The 19,470-nt window shown below is 27.9% G+C and overlaps 1 protein-coding gene across 2 annotated transcripts in view; it reads left to right on the top strand.

Annotated features, from left to right (window-relative positions):
* LOC107452964 (cell adhesion molecule Dscam1) overlaps positions 1-17,940 on the top strand; it is an 89,011-nt gene extending 71,071 nt beyond the window's left edge. Inside the window, exons 18-26 of one of the 2 annotated variants that reach the window (XR_015429887.1) lie at positions 354-452; positions 1,540-1,725; positions 8,767-9,060; positions 10,244-10,414; positions 10,510-10,739; positions 11,675-11,738; positions 12,194-12,298; positions 14,149-14,258; positions 17,769-17,940. Coding sequence is in view for 1 of the 2 variants with exons in the window: in XM_087153670.1 (XP_087009796.1) it covers positions 354-452; positions 1,540-1,725; positions 8,767-9,060; positions 10,244-10,414; positions 10,510-10,739; positions 11,675-11,738; positions 12,199-12,298; positions 14,149-14,258; positions 17,769-17,839 (1,325 nt within the window). In the remaining variant the exon portion in view is untranslated. The remainder of the gene's footprint in view (positions 1-353; positions 453-1,539; positions 1,726-8,766; positions 9,061-10,243; positions 10,415-10,509; positions 10,740-11,674; positions 11,739-12,193; positions 12,299-14,148; positions 14,259-17,768) is intronic. The other variant, XM_087153670.1, reaches the window with a different exon arrangement.
* Positions 17,941-19,470: the final 1,530 nt, after the last annotated feature.

Raw genomic sequence — 19,470 nt, 5'->3', positions numbered from 1 at the left:
TAATCTTTAAAAACATTGAAATTAGCTATATATTTTTGAGAATTTGACTAAATCGCACTTCGTAGAACTTTGAAGTTAGCTACTGAATCTTTTAATGAGTATAATATGCACCTTGGAAAATAGTTTAAATTTGATTTTGCAGGGGAGATAATTTGTCGGAACATCGACAAATATCAGTATTACATAATTTATTTTTTCAAAACAACGTAAAAAATTCGAACAGAAATTGATAAATCATGAGTATTGATTTAAGTTACAGAATGTTCATATTGCAACTTTTAATAAATTTAATTAAAATACACAATACTATTTTTAATAATATTTGTTTAAATTATTTGGAATGCTGTTTCCAGATCCTCCGAATGCACCAATAATGCGGACATATTTTGCAACGTCAAAAACTTTAAAGTTGTCATGGGAGCCTAGAATTTCTTCGAATTCACCCACTTCTGGTAAGTAGAAATTAAATGATGTAACAAAAAATTTAATGAAATATAAATACGTTCTATTAAACTTTCCAAGCTTTAACTCTATATTGTATACTGCTATGGATGAGCCAGCAAGCTTCCCCACTTTGACAAAAATAATGTAACTTTTCCTTTGAGTAATAAATTACCGACTATTTGAGAATCAGGAATGGAAGAGATAGTGCAAAATTTTTTGCTTATACAAAAGAACATTAATATATTCGAATACGAGCTTTAAATGAGTAGTTTATTGTAGCAGACTGCCTAAAGTTACTTTTAACCTTCCGAAAATCACGTTTTTTTTTAAAAAAAAAAAAACAACTTAAAAACTCAGTACGGAAATTTAAAAAAATCAAACATTCTAGGATGACACTGGGATAAATTGTTTTAGTTAACTCTTGCAGAAGATTTTTAAACTAGCTCAGATGCTTTGGTTTCGCTCATTTTAAATATGTCACCGATTACTCTACTCTCAAGATACAGTTTTTTAACAACATTTTTAGTTTAATTTTTTGTCGAAATGTAGAAATTTCAAAACGTTAGATATACTTAACAGGAGAACACATAAATGCTGAAGCAAACTTCTAGAGTATTTAAGTCACATCATCAGAATTAAATTGTATGGGAATCAATAAGCGGAAATGCTTTAATCTACCGCGAGAGACACTCCTGTTTCATAAACTCTTTCTTATTGTGGTTCTGAACCTATATTTTTTTCAAACTTTGCATTTTACGGGAAAAAAATATAAGGCATGAGAAGCAAACACTGAGTGAATCAAGCAAGAGTTGAGCCTTGTAGATTCATAACAAATGTGAAAAGCAAACATAAAAAGAAAGTAATTAATAGTTAAAATTTATTTATAAATAAATACATAAATTAGACAAAACATGATAGTTGGAAAAATTCACACATGATTTAATTTTGTTTTAGACATAAATAATTGAAAACTTGTTAATTAAGAAGGTGAATAGATCTTGAAATCGTTAACTGTGAAAACTATACGAAATTATGAATTACTGTATCAACTTTATTATATTTTAATTTATTTGCCATGTTTACGTTTATTTATAGGTTATATACTACATCATAAAATGGAAAATGCAAAGTGGCAAGAAACGCATCTTTCTGGGGATAAGTCGACGCACACACTTCACGATTTGCAATGCGGAACAACTTATTCTTTTTACCTCGTTGCTTTCAATAGCGTTGGGAAAGGAAACGCCAGTGAAATCATGACAGCTAAAACTGATGGTGGACGTAAGTATATTTAAATAAGATGATGTAAATGAATCAGCTTATAATATCATATTATGTAAATGGCTATGCTTACATTATTCACTAAAGTTTGCTATGATTATTCTTCGTACGTACCAGTTTATTCCCGTAATCAACTATGCACTTATTTTAAAGTAACATGCTGGAGTTAAAATACAAGAATTCAAAAACCTTCAGAATTCGACGTTTTAATTCCCTTTACACGTTTATGAAATATACAGAAAAGAATACTAAACTTTAAAAAAAATGATTGAATAAATTCAATTTCTCCACTAATTAAGCTTTTTAGTACACATTTCTTTTCAAATTTTATTTAGTACATATCACCTAAATTAATTTAGCATTACAGGCTTCAATAATAGTATGGCTATTTACCGAACTTCTAAAGGAAACAATTGCATTTATTCATTTTATTTTATCTTAACGTAAGGTATTTTTTTTAATTCAAATTAGTACATAATACCAAACTTTAACAAGCATCATTAGCTTGAAACATCATTACCAGTATGGCGATTTTTTTTCTTTTCTCCTAAGTGATTTAGTACTATCCCTCCAACAGATTTACTTTTCAGTACGCAACTTAATTTTTTTAAAATTTCAAAAACTATTGATTTTAAATTACTTATTCTTGGCAAAATTTGCTTTAAAAATAAGATAAAATTTTTAAAAAAAGCGTTGTTTCATATTATTTGAAAAATACTAATTCAATTACGTAGTCCACCTATGCTACCACGCTCATAGAGTTGATCTGACATAACGAATAGTAAGGAATTAAGTATCTAAGAAAGTGTAATAGGCTAATTTGATTATTGAGAGCTATAAACGAACATTCTTTACGGACGTAACTTTTAAAACCTTATGTCGTTTCATTTATATCAATGGCGCAGGTACTAAACCAATAAAAAAATTCAATTTTTTAAAGATATCTTCTGAATGGTCTAATTGAAAAGTTTGTGTGATTCTTAGGATCGGGGACTAAATAACCTCTTTCACTAGCTTTCAGGACTCTAGTTCAAACGATTCTGGAGCTATGACACACACACACACACACAAACAATCAGACTCTTCATTCTACTATTATGAAAGATTTAAACTATTTATAGCTGAGAAATGCTATTTTCAGTTGTAGCTGTAGCATAAATTTAGTACATCAAGCAAAAATGTACTAACTGTGTGACTTTATAGCATAAAACCTATTTCTGCGGATTTCATATCACTCGAATCTACCCTTAGACATTCATTCCATAAAGAATCTTAAATAAATAGTAATTGAAAAGAAGTCTAAAGATAATATATTTTTCACTTATTAAATAATCCTGAGAATACAGTGCATGAAAAGAAAAAAAAAATGAACCCCCTGAATATATTTTGGTCTAATAATCGGATCTTAACGTTCAATTACTCAATCTTTTTTTCATGAAATAATTTTTTCATGAGATAAATGAGTTTTGTTATTGTGAACAATCATTTCCTATTTGATTAAAAAGTTCTCGAGATAGGGTGAAATATGCGTGAAGCAAAGTTAACATTAAAGTGTCCAAACTTTTTACCGCTCTCCTTTCCAAATTATTGGAACCATACTTCCCAGATTGGGAAATATAGCCTCAATGTCATGGGGGTTAGAAATCTGAATCCGTTGGAAAAAAAAAGGTGCGTTTATTCGGTAAGGGTAAGTTCTGCTTCCGATTTCACAACCTTAAATATCGTCTGCACTAATTAATTAGCCTATTTGAGGTAATCTTCTTGAATCATTAAGATTGAGTCCTAAAACGTGAAGATGTTCCTGTTTAATTGTACGTATCGTACTGTAACGAATCAAGCTGCACTAATTAAACAGTTTTTCATAAAATCTCATTTATTTGACACAACTACCACACAGAAATAAATTGAAATACCCGTAACGAGTTAGTATAAATCTTAAATACAAACAAAAATCATTCTCAATAAAAACCAACTCTCCGCCGTTACAAAAAATATATCTTTCTTTTTATTTTTTTCTTGATCTCGTTGTAGTGTTTTCCATTTCATGCTTGTGCTAATTAGGTATTTTTGCGATATTTTTAAGACTTTATAGTACTTATGACTTGTCCAGGCTATTATAAATTTTAAATGTTATAATACTCCCACTTATTGCCAACAATAATTTCGTACTATGTGAGTAAATTTTCCCTAGTTATTTAATATAAATTAACAATAAAAATTTAAAATAATAAAACTAAACACTTTGAGGAGTCTGATTTATATTGATTGCATAAAACTCAATTGAAGTTTACCCTTGCCTGAATTTATTTTTAAAATTAAAATCATGAACTTTAATACGATATCCTTTATTTTTGGATAGGGAATGTCATTATTTTTAAGTCCCATAGTTATTACGAACTTTTCTTATATTTTTGCATCAAATCACATAATGCATTGTTTTCTAAACTGTGTGATTAAGAATTTATTATGTTTCAAAATAGGAAATATTCCTCGGGGAAAAGAGTAAAAAAAGAAGAATAAAAATCAATAGCTAATTTATATACATTTCAAAACATTATCTGCTTCTAAATCACTTCTAAAATCTCGTAATGCTCTTTTTTCTTGAAGGCGATTAACTTTTCCTAAACGTAGAACCCCATTTGGGGCATTTAGTTGAATCCTAAAATTCATTTTTCTAACATGTACTTATCTTCTTCGAAATAAAAAATGAGAAGCTTTATTTCCAAATATCCTAACGACTGAATAAGCTTTGAAGAGATTTGTTCCACAAACCTGAATTGAATGAAAATCTTCTGAGACAATATCACGTGACGTATTTCTTATTACTTCAACGCGAAATAAGGACACATTGGGACGAAAAAGAGGATAAAATTTCCTCTTCGATACAAGAATGGAAACGAAACAATTTTATTCGTTCCTGCTTTGGGGATTTTATCGAAGATTTACACCAATTCTAAAGAAAAGAACAAAATGGAAAAGCATGAAAGACTAAAGTGGCTGTGCAGTGGGTTTTATTTATAAATAAAAATGGAAGCTTTAAAACGAATTTCGCCAATATGCTCATGCATCTGTAAAAAAATGTAAAAAAAATTAAATTCCTTATTATAAAAATATACAAGAATTTCTAAATATTACATTAATCTTGTGTGTATACTATTCCTCGTGTTTACTATTTCTTGGCAGGAATAGTTTTGCAATTCAGTTTGAGTGATTTCTTTTACATATTTACTGCTTATAAATCTTGCAACTGTAACTTGTAACTTATAAATCTTGTGCCTAACTACAAATTTAAGAAGAAATTCTTAATGCGTCAAAAGAGCTTTAACAAATATTCGTCTAAAAAACCTCTTTTCTAATTTATATTTTATGCATATATATATATATATATATATATATATATATATATATATATATATATATATATATATATGTATATATATATATTGGAATATTTTTACAAAAAAAATTGAAATGACGGATTAGTTCAATAATTTTGAAAAATATCAGTAATTTTCAATTTTTGACATGGCATTTTTAAAGTCGAACATTTACGGAAGATTTTAACCATTTTAAAGTTGATATTAAGGGTGGAATTAAAAAGGCATTGAACATCTTCCGTATACTTTTTATACTGTGAAAATCATAATGTTCTTATATGAAATTAAAACAGTTAATATTCAATGCTGCAGTCAAATTTATTTTGTTCTACGGCAGTGAAACTAATTAATAAAAGAGCATGAAAACAAAATAGATGCCTTCCAAACAAAACACTTAAGAAAAATAGTGAAAATTTACTGGCTTAACAAAAAAAGCAGCATAGATCTAAATCTTAAATCAGTACCTCTGTACTTACTTAGATCTGTACTTAAATTCGGAAGAACCAGTAATAATAGTTTGCACTTTTGATAAAATTGATATTGTACGGATAATGAAGAAAAATTCTACATATTCTCTAGGTGTAGTTTATAAGATAAATTGATGTGAACAATATTCATGATAGATGGACATTTTTGCAAACATATTTCAAGATTTTTTAATTCTTTTGGCTCATCAAATTTCATTTTCTTGTTGACTTTATGATAGGGAAGGGCTTTAATTTTTATCTTTTATTTTTATTTTCATTTGTTCCCAGTTATTGCTTTTTCGCTTCATTAGCTCTAACATATTTTTTAAAAGCGCAATTCCGAAGATGTAGCATGGAATAACAGGATCAAAAATATTTTTATCCATGTTCTTAATCACTTCTTAAATTATCTGATTCGTCACGCTCTGACTGAATCAGAAAAAAGTTTCTAAGGAGGCTCCTTGTACCGTTATGTGTTTCTAAGAAGTGCTTAGGGCATCTTTTTAAGAGCATGTATCTTGAAAATATTGTCATTCACTATAACCAAAAAGAAAAAAAAAACATCAATAGCTGAAATCTATCAAGTATCATAGTTCAGAACTTAATGAAAAAACACTTAGTTAAATTTCAACTCTATGATTGTCAAATAATATAGGAAAAAGTATAATGCCCTCCTTAAATTCCTCAGAAAGAATCCTTATTAGGAAGTATTTCCTTTTTATTGTAAGAATTTGAACAAAAGAGAAATATACCGATAAGAAAAGAATGCATACTTTACATTCCATTCCATACAGAGAAAAAAAATATGATCAGTACTACCTAAATATGGGGAAATTTACCATGTTACTGGCTCTATGGAAATACAAAAAAATTGGTAATGATTTTGGTAAAATTAGCTGAAGCATATATTTTAAGATGTGATAAAATTAGAAAATGGGAAAAAATTTTATAATCTTATTATAATAAATTAGAGTACATACAAAGATACAAAGTATTGAAACGATTTATTTCTTTAAATTTACTTTTCAGGTTTGTATTTATTTAATTAATTTGTGGTAATAGGAACTGTGATTTTGAAAGCCCTAATTTTCTGTAAACCATTCCCAAATGAATGGTTTAATAATTGATTTTATTAATGATTCAATTCAAATCAAATTACCAACTGGATGACTCAAATTCTTTCTATTTTTGTTTTATTAACGAGAAATACCAGAAATTCTTCTTTACCAGAAATGTCATTACCATACAGTATGGTAATTTTTCCAGAATTTCTATCCTCGCCTAAGTATAGCGATTACATCTACAGCTGTGAATCTGTTATTTGCCTCCTGTAAATTCAATCAAAGTTGAACCACGACATTTCCATTCCTCTTTTCAATTTTAACATTATTTTTTTCATAAATAACTGTTATAACAGCAAGTGAATAAAAATTCTTCAAGAACTCCAAAAACTTTAATGTGCCACAAATAGAATACAAATCGAATAAGTAAAAGCAGTTGAAAATTTTAAAATAAATATTTGAATGCATGCCTAACAAACGAATGCACTATACTTTAAAACATCTGTAAATATGGAAGTTACCTTACAAAATTTGGATTTCTGGCAAATTGCATTGAAAGTTTGAGAAAAAATGCAGATTACATCAAATTTCAGGAATTTGTAAAAAATATGAAGAAACGGATCCAATCTAAAATACAAAAAAAATCATTATGTAAATTTTTACATCACTTAAAAATATTATTTGGACTGAAATAACTCCCTAAATTCTAACTCAAAATCCGCACTACATTATAAGAACATTGGTAGGAAAAAGGTTAAATTTTGGAATAGACTAAAATTTGCGTTTTCTTACGTTGAAAAACTTCTCAAGACGACTATATTTGCAATCAGACAATTTGTTTACGTCGACCTTTATTATTAAATACTTAAATCTCCTTACATAACTGACCTTTTTTTGATAGGAATCAATGCCACTGTATAACTTCAGCAAATGAATTGTTCCATGATTTACTGACTTATCGATTTGCTGACAAATTTATGATAAAAGAATAGCATTTTCTTATTAAAATAATAGAATATGAAAGAGTTTTTGAAGATAAATTTAATAAATAGATTAATACATTTCATAAAGTTCAAACACCGTATATCATCATATTTGAACATAATGAAGACATTTACTATATAGTTTCCGTATATTAAATTAAAGCCAATTTATTTTTGTGAATATATCTATATCTATCCATCTCTATTTATTTATCTATTTCTCCATTCGTTTATATTACGAAAAACTTATGAATTTCTGACAGCAAAGTTGCCATCCATTTGCTTATGAAAAAACAAGTAGACAACAGAAAATATCTGCACGTAACACGTATTATCCTTTAGTCAGGGTATGGCAGATACACTTGTCCTGAGGATAGATGCATAACCTCTATTTAGCATAGTAAAACAGATATCAATAAAAACTTAACCATTGCATTTTTTTTGCGAGAATTTTTTCTGAGACATCAAAACCTATCAAGTTTGAAAAATAGTAGAATTAGAATAAGTAGAATCTTCATCCATCATTAAGTTCAAACTTATTCGAAGTGGGATTTGAACTTATTATAAGGCCCAAATCCTTGACCATCATACAAGCCGGCCTAAATCTGATGAAATGTATCAAATTATTTGTTGTCATTTTGTTACCAAGGTTTTTCATATTCATAAGTGAAAAAAATTTTTTACCAAACCGTTACAATCTGGATCTATAGTAACATATTTAATTTTTTTACTGAAAAAATCTGTTTCAACAGATTTCGATATAGTTCAACAATGTATTTCTGTAGATTTAGAGAGCAGCAGTTTTTTGTAAAAAAGTTTCAGAACTATTATGTTTTTTACCTGTATTCTTCTACAGTGTACCTTGAAAATAAATATTTTTAGTTAGATAAATTTAAACATTTCTACTACACCAGTGATATTATGTTAAGTTTAAATTAAATTATTTATTTTGATACAACTTTTAAATTTGTTTTCTAAGTGGATAAAATGAAATTTTTATTTAACTTATTAATAATATAGCTATATTTTTTTTCACATTTTCACTTGAATAATATTTATTAAATTATTTCGAAAAATTGAAAAATTATTATTATATTGAAAAATTTTCGTTAATCTTGTAAGTGACAATATAACTTCTATTTTTCTTTCATAGCACCACGAGCTCCAGATAAACGGTTATTACTTTCTGCCAATTCATCTGCTGTGAATGTAAACTTAAACAGCTGGCACAATGGAGGATGTCCAATTAATTTTTTCATCATACAATACAGGCCTAATGGACAACAAGAATGGACATTAGTCAGCAATAATGTAATACCAGAGCAAAATAACATCACAATTACGGATTTGAGTCCTGGCTCGTGGTACTCGATGCTTATGACTGCGAAAAATGATGCCGGTTCAACAGATGCGGAATATATTTTTGCTACTCTTACTCTTTCTGGAGGTATTCCTGCATGCTTCTATCATTACGAAAGATATTAATGTATCAATACCCTCTTATTAACTAAAAATTTTCAATATCATTGGTAATCGTGCATAACAATACACTTTAAAAAGAAAAACTGTTAAATTTATAGGACACCGCTGTCAGCTGGTTTACGAGTATAAAACCGTTTATTCTACAGAAAAATACTGTTATTAAGAAATAAGTGTCTGTTTTTTATTAAGCTGGATAGAACTGTTACTTTAACTCACATACTCTGTTATTTTAACAAAAAAACGTTATTTAATAAAAAAATATTCTATAAAATAAATCGAGCCGAGAGCAGCATTCGTACGACAAGACGATGATGGCTTTAGAATCCGGTTAATCTAAATAGGAGGCGAGCACTCTGTCCTCTGAACCACACTACCGCAGCTCTACTGTCTCCGTATGAATTGAAATCCGAAACGGTTTCTATCCTTAAAGTCTTATTTACTGAAACAATAATAAATGTTTAAAACTATAATTTACCATCCGTACAAAAATGTCCGACAACTTAACGTACAAAAAATACCATTGAAAAAGGTATAATAATCAGGTAGAGTGTCATTTTTAGGATAAAAGCAAATCGCAATTTTATATAATTCTCAGACTCATAAATTAATTGCTGAAAATTAAGAGCAAGTTTAGAAAATAATCATAAAATTATTTTAAAAAATGTAGTTTTCATAAGGTATAAGCAAATGCACGGCAAAAACTGGAATTTAAACTCATGGTTTTAATCCGTTTATTACTAGCTTAGGAGACAGAGAAAAATGGTTTTGTCAGAAAAGCGGCTTTAAACCGTCAAATATACAGATAGTGTCAATAGGACGGGAATTTTTTACAGTGCGAGAAAGATGCTTAAATCAGTAAAAATCTATTTTTCTTAAAACAGATTTATTTTCTCAGAAAAATGATTTCTTTTGTGGAATTTACAGTTAACTCTTTAGTAAAACTTTCATTATAAATTGTATCGCTATTTTGTTTTAAGTTTAATTTTGAAGTTGTTTTAAGTTTGATTCAGAAGTTTTGAGACAATTTTACCCATACTAGTTTATTCTCAAGAAACTTAATTTTATTACTTATGGAAATAAAAATATTTTAGTTTTTAATTGAAATATTCTGAATATTAAAAGACAATAATTCGAACATTTGTTTTCAGTGTATCCTCCAAGACCATCAAAGATAAGTGACATAAGTGGATCATTTTATCGTCATTTAACGATTACGGTCCCAGTGGTTAGTTCTATAATAGTTTTGGTGGTAGTATTTTGTGCAGTATGTTTTATCAACAAGCATAGGTCATCAGGAAATGTACAAAGAACGCCTAATGGTAATTAACAAGTATTAGAATGAACTCCTAAAACAATTTCTAAAAAAGCTATGTATATATATAATGTCTCTTTCTCCTTCAAATTTGTTCAATAGCTGAGATTGAGTGCCGAGATCCAGTAAAAGGAGAAAATGTACCACTTTCTGTTACATATGATGGGACTCATGATCCAGCATATTTGCCAACACCTTACGCTACAAGTAGAGTTGCAGGTTATGGAAGAGAACACTGTATTTTACAGGGAGCTGCAGATGAACAGATTGTTGGAACATTTGGAAGCACAAGAAGTGGATTCACTTACAGTGTACCGCAACAAACGCGACAAGTAAGCTGTTGTTAAATTTTGTATTAAAAATTTATTAGTTTGACTAGTTTAGTTATAAATAATGAAAATTAAATTGCTTGCATGTCTGAAACTCAAACAATAAGTTATAAAAATAATAGTTTTTTAATGATACAATGTACGATTATATGTACATACTTGAGTCGAGATCAGTTGTTACATTAGCTTTCAAGTTATTTTTAAATAGATTTTTCATGTTATATATATATATATATATATATATATATATATATATATATATATAGATTTTTCATGTTATATATATATATATATATATATATATATATATATATATAACATGAAAAATCTATTTAAAAATAACTTGAAAGCTAATGTAACAACTGATCTCGACTCAAGTATGTACATATAATCGTACATTGTATCATTAAAAAACTATTATTTTTATAACTTATTGTTTGAGTTTCAGACATGCAAGCAATTTAATTTTCATTATTTATAAATATTCATTTCTTAAGTCGTAAAAATTCTTTTTTTAAAAATATATAGTTGTTTGTTAATCATACATTGTCTCTATTAAAAAAAACATTATCGATTAAAAAAACATTTTTATTTCTCAACAGTTTAATGTCTGACAAAGTTAATCATGAATTTTTTTCTTAAAAATATATGCTTTGATTATAATTAATCCAGTACAAATTCAGAAAAATCAAAAGTAAGCATTATAAATTTATGAAATTATGACATTTGTGAAAATATTTAGGATAAATATTAGTTTGAAACATCAAATATATAAAAGTGTGAAACATTATTTGAATTTAAAATTTCTATTTAAAAATACAGTTTGTTGGAGTCTAATTACAATTTAGTTTCTTACTAATACCTTTCAATATAAATTTTTCAAGAGAAAGCAATCGATTTATACTTGAACCAATTCAAAGATATCTTATTTATTTCAGGTAGAAAAGAGTGAATGCATTTATGAATCACCTGTGATATATTTTTCTGGTTACAGACATATAGGTAATTTTTATTTACAATTTCACAAAATTCAACTTTTTTAAATAAAGTATTGTGTTACCAAATATTAAAAAAGAATAATTTTTTAATGGAATGCTTCAAGTGCATTTTTTTGCATAACCTAACTGTTTTTAATTATATTTACTAACTGCATTTTAGCTTTTTTCAAATAATATATTTCTGTATGTTAAAAAGCTGATGAAGCTTAAGATGTTAATTAATTAAGTATAATAATTAATTAAAAATCAAAATTAAAATCTGTCTTTTAAAATTTTATTTTGAAAGCTTGTTTGTTTGAAGTATTTGGAAAGAAAGACTTTTTCTCAAACTCTCTGTAAACCAGTATTTTTGTTACATAATTCACATATTGCAAAATTCTTAAGTTGAACAGATAGATTTAATTAAAAATTTTATTTTTCTCTTTAATTCCCATAGTAATTGTTTATATTGTTTTTAAGTATAGAAATTAGAACTCGTTCGGATCACCCTATATATGAAGTACCCGATATAAGCAGAAGAAAAATGCACAGCAGTTCCAGATCCTGGCGAGAATCAGGAGATGGGTAAGAGTGAATAATTATAGGGCATGAATTTCGTAATATCTCACTTTAATGAACTCTATGAATAATGAATGTGTATTGAATTCTATTCACTCCCTGAATATGTAATGGATTCGATTTACAATATGAATTTTTGAGCTACTTTAATTATTTTAATTTTCTTTTCATTTTTCGTAAAACGCAATAAATCGTGACAGTCTTATCAATTAGATTTGTCGAAACTGAAGTAATCGGGATTGACGTTTCAATTAACGGATATTATAAAAGCATTGATTAAATAGTGGAAGGAACTCAGCGAAAAAAATTTTATCAGTTCTTTAAACAAAATCTTAAGTAAAAACTGTAGTGTTTTTGGGCAGGCGAACCTGTAACTTCTGTTAAGTTAAAGAGGTTTTGTAAAAGCTGCTTTTTAGGTTATTTAAAAAATTACATTCACATTAAATGTATCTTCTCTTAAAATTTATCTGTAGTTAAGCTGCATTTTCAAAAAGTATTCTCTGCAATTATAAAAGCTGCTGGTTGGTATGACCGAAAACATTAAAAAAATTTTAAATTTTTATTTTAAAGTTTAAAAGCAGGATCCTTTTAAATATTTTTATTAGTAGCTCTCAATCAATGTATTGTTTTATTAGGAATACATTTCTGGAAAATTTAGAAATATATTAAATAATTATAATTTTTTTCTGCTGTACTATATATCATTAAATTAGACTTAGCTTGAGCAAAAATAATAATCTCTAGAAAGTATTATATATTTTTAATTCTGCATATCAGTCACGTTCATTTTTTATTGCTTTAAATTGGTTTATCTTTTTTGACTTGTGTTTAAGTTAATTTATTTATACTGAAAATTAAGAAGGCTTTCTGACAGCTAAAAATGCTAATAGTGTTCCAGTTTTAAAACACAATATATATTTCAGTTGTATTAAGGGGGAAATCGTTAGTAACAATATTTTTTCATTAATTTGAATCTTGACCAAAATTCCAAGAAGGACATTATTTTCTCTTTTATCTCCAGTAAATGAGTTAAATACATATTTACGAAACTTAAATTAATCTAAGTTAATGAAATATTCTAAATATTTGACTTTTATATTTCCTTTTCAAGAATATTTTGTTGTAAAAAATATTTTAAATTTCAACTGCAATGTAAAAATTTCTGATTAAAAGGTTCTGATTAATTTAAAAATTATAATTAAATTTCTGACATCACATGGTAAAAATAATGTTTGTTCATTCTTTTTTAATTCTACTGTTATGGTAAAGAAGAAATTGCCTTAGTTTTTCATTATTTGATGTATTTTTAACAGTAAAGTAACTTTGCAAAGAACTAGAATAACTGTAAATATAATTTAAAGTTTTTTTGTTTAATAAATTAAAGGAAGAAATTGAAAATATTGTATTTGAATCCATGGCAAAAGAGCAGAGTTGGTTTAACACTTCAGTAAAATAACCGATCAACTTAGGAAAATATTATTGACTTAAATTTTAGTAAATATATATCCTTTGTTAGATAACATTTCAATTTCATCTATTTCTGCAAAAAATTGTTATCAATTTAAGCTGTGAATTTGTAGGATATATGTAAAAAATACCCTACTCTAGCTCTCATATATGTTTTCACTGTAAATATATCAATGATATTTTTTTAAACTAATATCATTTTGTTCCATAAAAGATACATTAACAAATTGATTAAAGAAGCACAAGTTTTAAATTGTATGTTATGAATCCTTCATTTTACTAAAATGGTCTTTTTCTTTTTTCAATAATCCCCCAACGATGAATTAAACTGCTAATCGCCATTAAGTAAATACATTTAAATAAAATATTTGTTTCTGTTCCTTTTTTAGCGATTCTAGTACAGGATCAGAAAATGAAGACCTTTTGTATACTCACCGCAATCCTGATGAAAGAATTATTCAAGAAGCAAGAGAGTCCGAAACTGAATGTGACAGGTTATGTGAGTATTTTTAATGCATTTCGTGTTTTGATGCTCTCCTAACATAACGAAGTGAGCATTAAGGGTATTGTTAACATTTAATGTGCTCCATCTTGCGTTTTTTACAAATGTGTAAATATATTAAGCATAGGAAAACTTTAAAAAAAATTGTATTTTTACAGGAAATGTAAAAATAATTTTTTTCCAGATGCCCAGTTGATGTTATTGAAATAAATTTAATTTTTTCTGGTCTAGATTTATGTTAGTCGTGACTAAAGTAAATTCAAAAAAGGATTTTAAATCATTTAAAATATCTACTATACTTCCATAATATAAGGACTTTTTAATTATTCCCGACTGATTTTGCATATAAAATTATACCGGGCTGCTCATAGTCACATTTCTTTGCATAAAGTATATTCCATTTCATAAAAAAGTCATGAAAATTCTATACAATATTATACATAAACTAATATTTAAAATTCAAACATATTAAAATTTATATCAATATAATGTTAAAAAAGAAATATAAAGCCACTGAAGAAAGTGATAAACGTAAAAACACATTACTCATATGGTTTTATTTTATAATATAGTCATATATAATTACATAATGTATCAATAACAAAATGAAAATAACAGCAAAATACAATACACATTATTTTATGTGTCATAATAAGATTTCAATAAAAAGTAAGTTGGAAAAAAGCATAAAGTCGGTACAATTATTAAAACATTAATCAATGTGAAATACTTTATTGTCGATTACATTTATAAATCTCGCATTCATGCACACAGATAGAGTTTGTAAAAGGTTGATATTAATATTATTCCGAGGCATCTTGATTGTATCAATCAAATCCAACTTGATTTTGAATTGTCGGCCAGATCTGTGAGCGTCTCTTACTAAAATGTCCCGAATGTTTTCTACCGGTTTCAGATATAGGCAACGAGAGGGCCACTCAAGGGATTTAAATTCATTTGCTTTCCTCCAGGATTTAGTTAAATATGAAGTATGAACTGCCGCATTGCCTGTAGAGCGGTCCAGTTTTCGGATGTTATAAGAAGAGCAATAGTAAATAAATTATTTCTCAGTATATCTTGATACCAAATTGAGTTCCTTGTAGTTGGTATAATTATATTCGGAGTTGCACCGCTAATTGCGAGAGAAAGTGTTCCAAACCATAGCGGACGCACAACCAAATTAACGCTTGGACAATAAGAGTGGTTTTGTAAGTAGTACCAAAAATACTGATAGTCATCTAGTCCATCCAAATTAAACTTCATATTATCAGAAACAACCACATCACTCAAATTCGTTCCTTCCTTAAGATGTTTCTTTGTACAGGCTAAATGAGAATCTTTGTGTGATCCAGTAAACGGAGGTTTTCCCTTATTATTTTTAAATTGAAAGTTCGGATTGTTACTTAAATAATTTTTAACAATGCCGTTACCCCACGGTTCATTTTTATTTTGTGCAAAGGACATCTTAGTCCGACAAGAAAACTTCCAAATTCGTCTTACTTGCCTTCATAATTTATTCCAATACAATGTTTACTGCCATAGCTTTCAGGATTCCTCAGGTAAGTATTCGCTGCAAACTTGAACCTTCATATTTTTTTGCAATTTGAGAACCATTCCAGCCCATTTGCTTAAAAGCTGAAACTCTACCTCATTCATCTTCCGTCATTCGTCTTCCGTTCCCCATTACATTGTATTGCGCGTGCAAACTACCAAAATCTGCTTTTATACAATTAGGATTTGCTTCTTGTACCCCTTTCTTGTATTTTTAAGGCAATGACGTAATTAGTATGGACTTTATACTTTTTTTCCAAGTTGTTTTTCAATAAATATTTCAATTTTGAACTTATTTCAATGGGATGTGAAATAAAAATAAAATTTTCAGGGAATTCAATTATTTTTAAAGACGAATGCATCGTTTTCAGGATGAGTTTTATCAAATTAATAACTTTACATGCTGGTTTGAACTGAAAAGAATTATGTTTTTCTTAAGAAGCACATTTTAGCTTCAGCCGCCAAAACATCAAGTCATTAAAATCATGAGATGAAAAAAAAAATAGAATTAAAAATTATTAAGCATAATTCATATGAATGAACAAATATTAATGAGATCTGTGAACTTTTGCGCGAAATAATGAAGAATTGAGTTTTATAAAGCTGATTACGTTCCAACTTAAGAAATGTGTAAATTTTGTATAATATTTTTTTTTTACTTTAATTACTCGCTTTGAATTTGTAAAATATTGAAATATTGAGACATTTTTCTCAAATAGACCACAGAAACGATTTTTTTTCATGTGCATTTTGAAATACATTTTGGGGTAAGTATATAATGATAGCCATAAACTTTTTAAATCGAAATAAAAGCACTAAAAATAGAGATGCAAGGAAATTTGTGCATATTTCAATCTCTCATATGTGTACTCAACAGATTTGTTATATTGAGAAAAGCATATGAAAAAAAAGTTCGAAATTAAAGTAAAAAGCCATCATTTTTCCTTAATGATGAGGTGAAACATCTAAATAATACAGTAAAAGAAAAGTTAAGATAAAATACAGAAAATGAAGCATTTCATAAAGTTAAGCATCAAAAATATACAATAAGACGTAAGGAATGAGAGTTTTGTGAAAAAAGAATCTAATAAACAAAATGTAGAGTACAGATTTTATCCATCATATCCGAAAAAAACTTTATCACATTATTGGCAAAGGTATTCAAAGTGTGTACTTATTTCATGGAGCTATTGCATGCATCTATCTACACATCTCAACCAGTCACCGGTTTTTGCAGTGGAATTGTAATTTTCTCCGCAGCTAACAAACTAATACGCATCAAATGCTGAAATTGTAGAACTGGTGAGTATAGAGGCTTTTGGCGATCTAAAGGGATCTAACGGAAAATACCTTATATCTGATGAATCGGTTCGTCATGTTTCGTCATGTTACAACATGTAGTAATAAAATATAGTCATCTCTCCTGAAGTTGATCGAATTAATTCTCAATAATATTCCTCTATGTTTTACTCAGAAACAAATATTGGACTATATAAGTGCTTTAATGTCGAATTAATAATAACTCACCCATTAAAAAACGACGTGATACTTAAATCACGAAAAATATTTAACCATTAATAAACAAAATGTAAAATAAACATTAAAATATTACATAACTAAAATAAACAGTAAAATTTACATACTTTTCTGCTGTCACAAAAAAACTATTCGATGTCGAAATTGATAAATAAGTTAAACTATTTTCTGTGAAACTGCATATGCTGCATCTCATAAAAAAAAAATATAGAAGATATTAAAACTGGCCATAACTCCTCGATGGAATTCTAACCTAGACTTACCTTGTACAGAAATTTTATTTATTTCTAGATGTCTAAAATAGCTTTAAATTTTCTGTCCACAAGAATTTATTTCATTTTTTGTAACTACTGCAATATGGAAAAACTGTACAACATTATAATCAATAATTTTTAAACATGTTTTTAATTATTTTTTAAGGGAAAAACTTCGAATCTTGTGAGTACGAACGTAGTAAACAATGGACAGATGAGCATGTAGTATTAGCGTGAAAAGCATCCAAATGTTTTATCCTGGAAGAAGTGTGCTATTTTTGTTGTAAAAATTTCATGTTGTCAAAGTTATATTTTTATAAATAAAATTATAAATATTTGAGTGATTTTTTTTTCTGAGACTCTGCTACATAATTTCTTTTATTAAACTATTATTCAGTTTTACAAGAGGAGGAGAAAAAATTTAAAATAAACAAGTGAATTATTTATACACTGTTACTAATTTCTGGAAAAAAATGGTTTAATAGCAATTTTTTTAATTATTATTTTAACCACATTCCAACAAAGCAGTCAACTAAGCATAAATAAAATGATATTCAAACTACTAACTTTGAGAAGACCCGATTATTAACTACTTTCACCTAATATGTTTAAATAATCGAAATTTTATCACACCATCTTAAACTAACTTAGTTTCTTACAGCTGGTTACATTTTATAGCTGAGACACAAGAGAATTTTTCTGTGTCCTGTACTCCCCGATTTGTGACCCTGGTCAGTTAGAATACTATACTCTCATTCAGACATAGATGGCAGCACCATGAAACTGCTAACCTATCTCCAATGTCCAGCTAAATTTCGTTTTTTACGGTATTAAGACCATGGTTTCAGAACTGTAAAGTTAAAAAATGCTCATCACCGTAAAATTTACGGCTATTTGGATGAACAGATTGCTGCTTGTTATTTTACCATAGTATTTGAATGAAAATTCTAATAGTGTATAGATAATATCATATTACAAAAATAGTTAGTTTTGAACTATTTACTTAAAACTATGTAAACAAAGTCTTTCAACATATTTCTCTGTCACGAGATTGGTTCGTACCAATATAAACATGCAGATTCCACACACACACACACACACACACATATATATATATATATATATATATATGCCTTTAAAGGCTAGATAATTTAAGACACTTAGGCTGATTCAGATAAAAAGGCATTTTATTAAGTTATATTAAGTATTGAAAACATTGTTCACTGGAGTTTTGCATCTATTACATTAATGGGTTTCCATAGCATGAATGTTTGGAATTGGCGCAGATTTATCTAGCCATGAAAAATATGAAAAAGCCCACGAATGTTTGGGTCTCTTGATAGTTAAAGGGAGGATCTGAAAGGGAGGTGGTTGCAAGGATATTCTTATCTTAATGAAACGTCATTCAATTGATAAAGTTTACAAATTTTGATTCGCTAAAAGGATAGCGCCACTCTGATGCTGGGTATTTTTGGGAGTATCTTAATGCGTACTTCATCTACGAATTATTGCCCATTAACTTCAGAAAATAATCTTTTATCTGGCCTCCTCTGGTTTACCTTGATTTCTTATGGTTCTTTGTGAGAGACCGACTTCTATATCTTGTAATAATATGCCATTACAGGCTAGATAATTAAAGAGACTTCGGCTTATTCAGATAAAAAGGCATTTTATTAAGTAATATTAAGTATTTTTTTATGACCGCCGTTGAACAGCCGACCCAATTTTTGGGTTCACGACTACTAATGTTCAACTCCGTAGCCTTGTAGTTTTGAACCAATTCAGAAGACAAGGAAACTCCTGGATCGGTACCCCCAGAGGTATTGATTTGTTATGGGAACATGGAGGACTTTGAGACCAGACAGATT

Source organism: Parasteatoda tepidariorum, chromosome 10, assembly GCF_982258835.1.
Source record: "Parasteatoda tepidariorum strain Cologne lab strain chromosome 10, Ptep-v5.0, whole genome shotgun sequence".
Taxonomy (NCBI): domain Eukaryota; kingdom Metazoa; phylum Arthropoda; class Arachnida; order Araneae; family Theridiidae; genus Parasteatoda; species Parasteatoda tepidariorum.
This window is presented reverse-complemented; position numbering and strand designations above follow the sequence as displayed.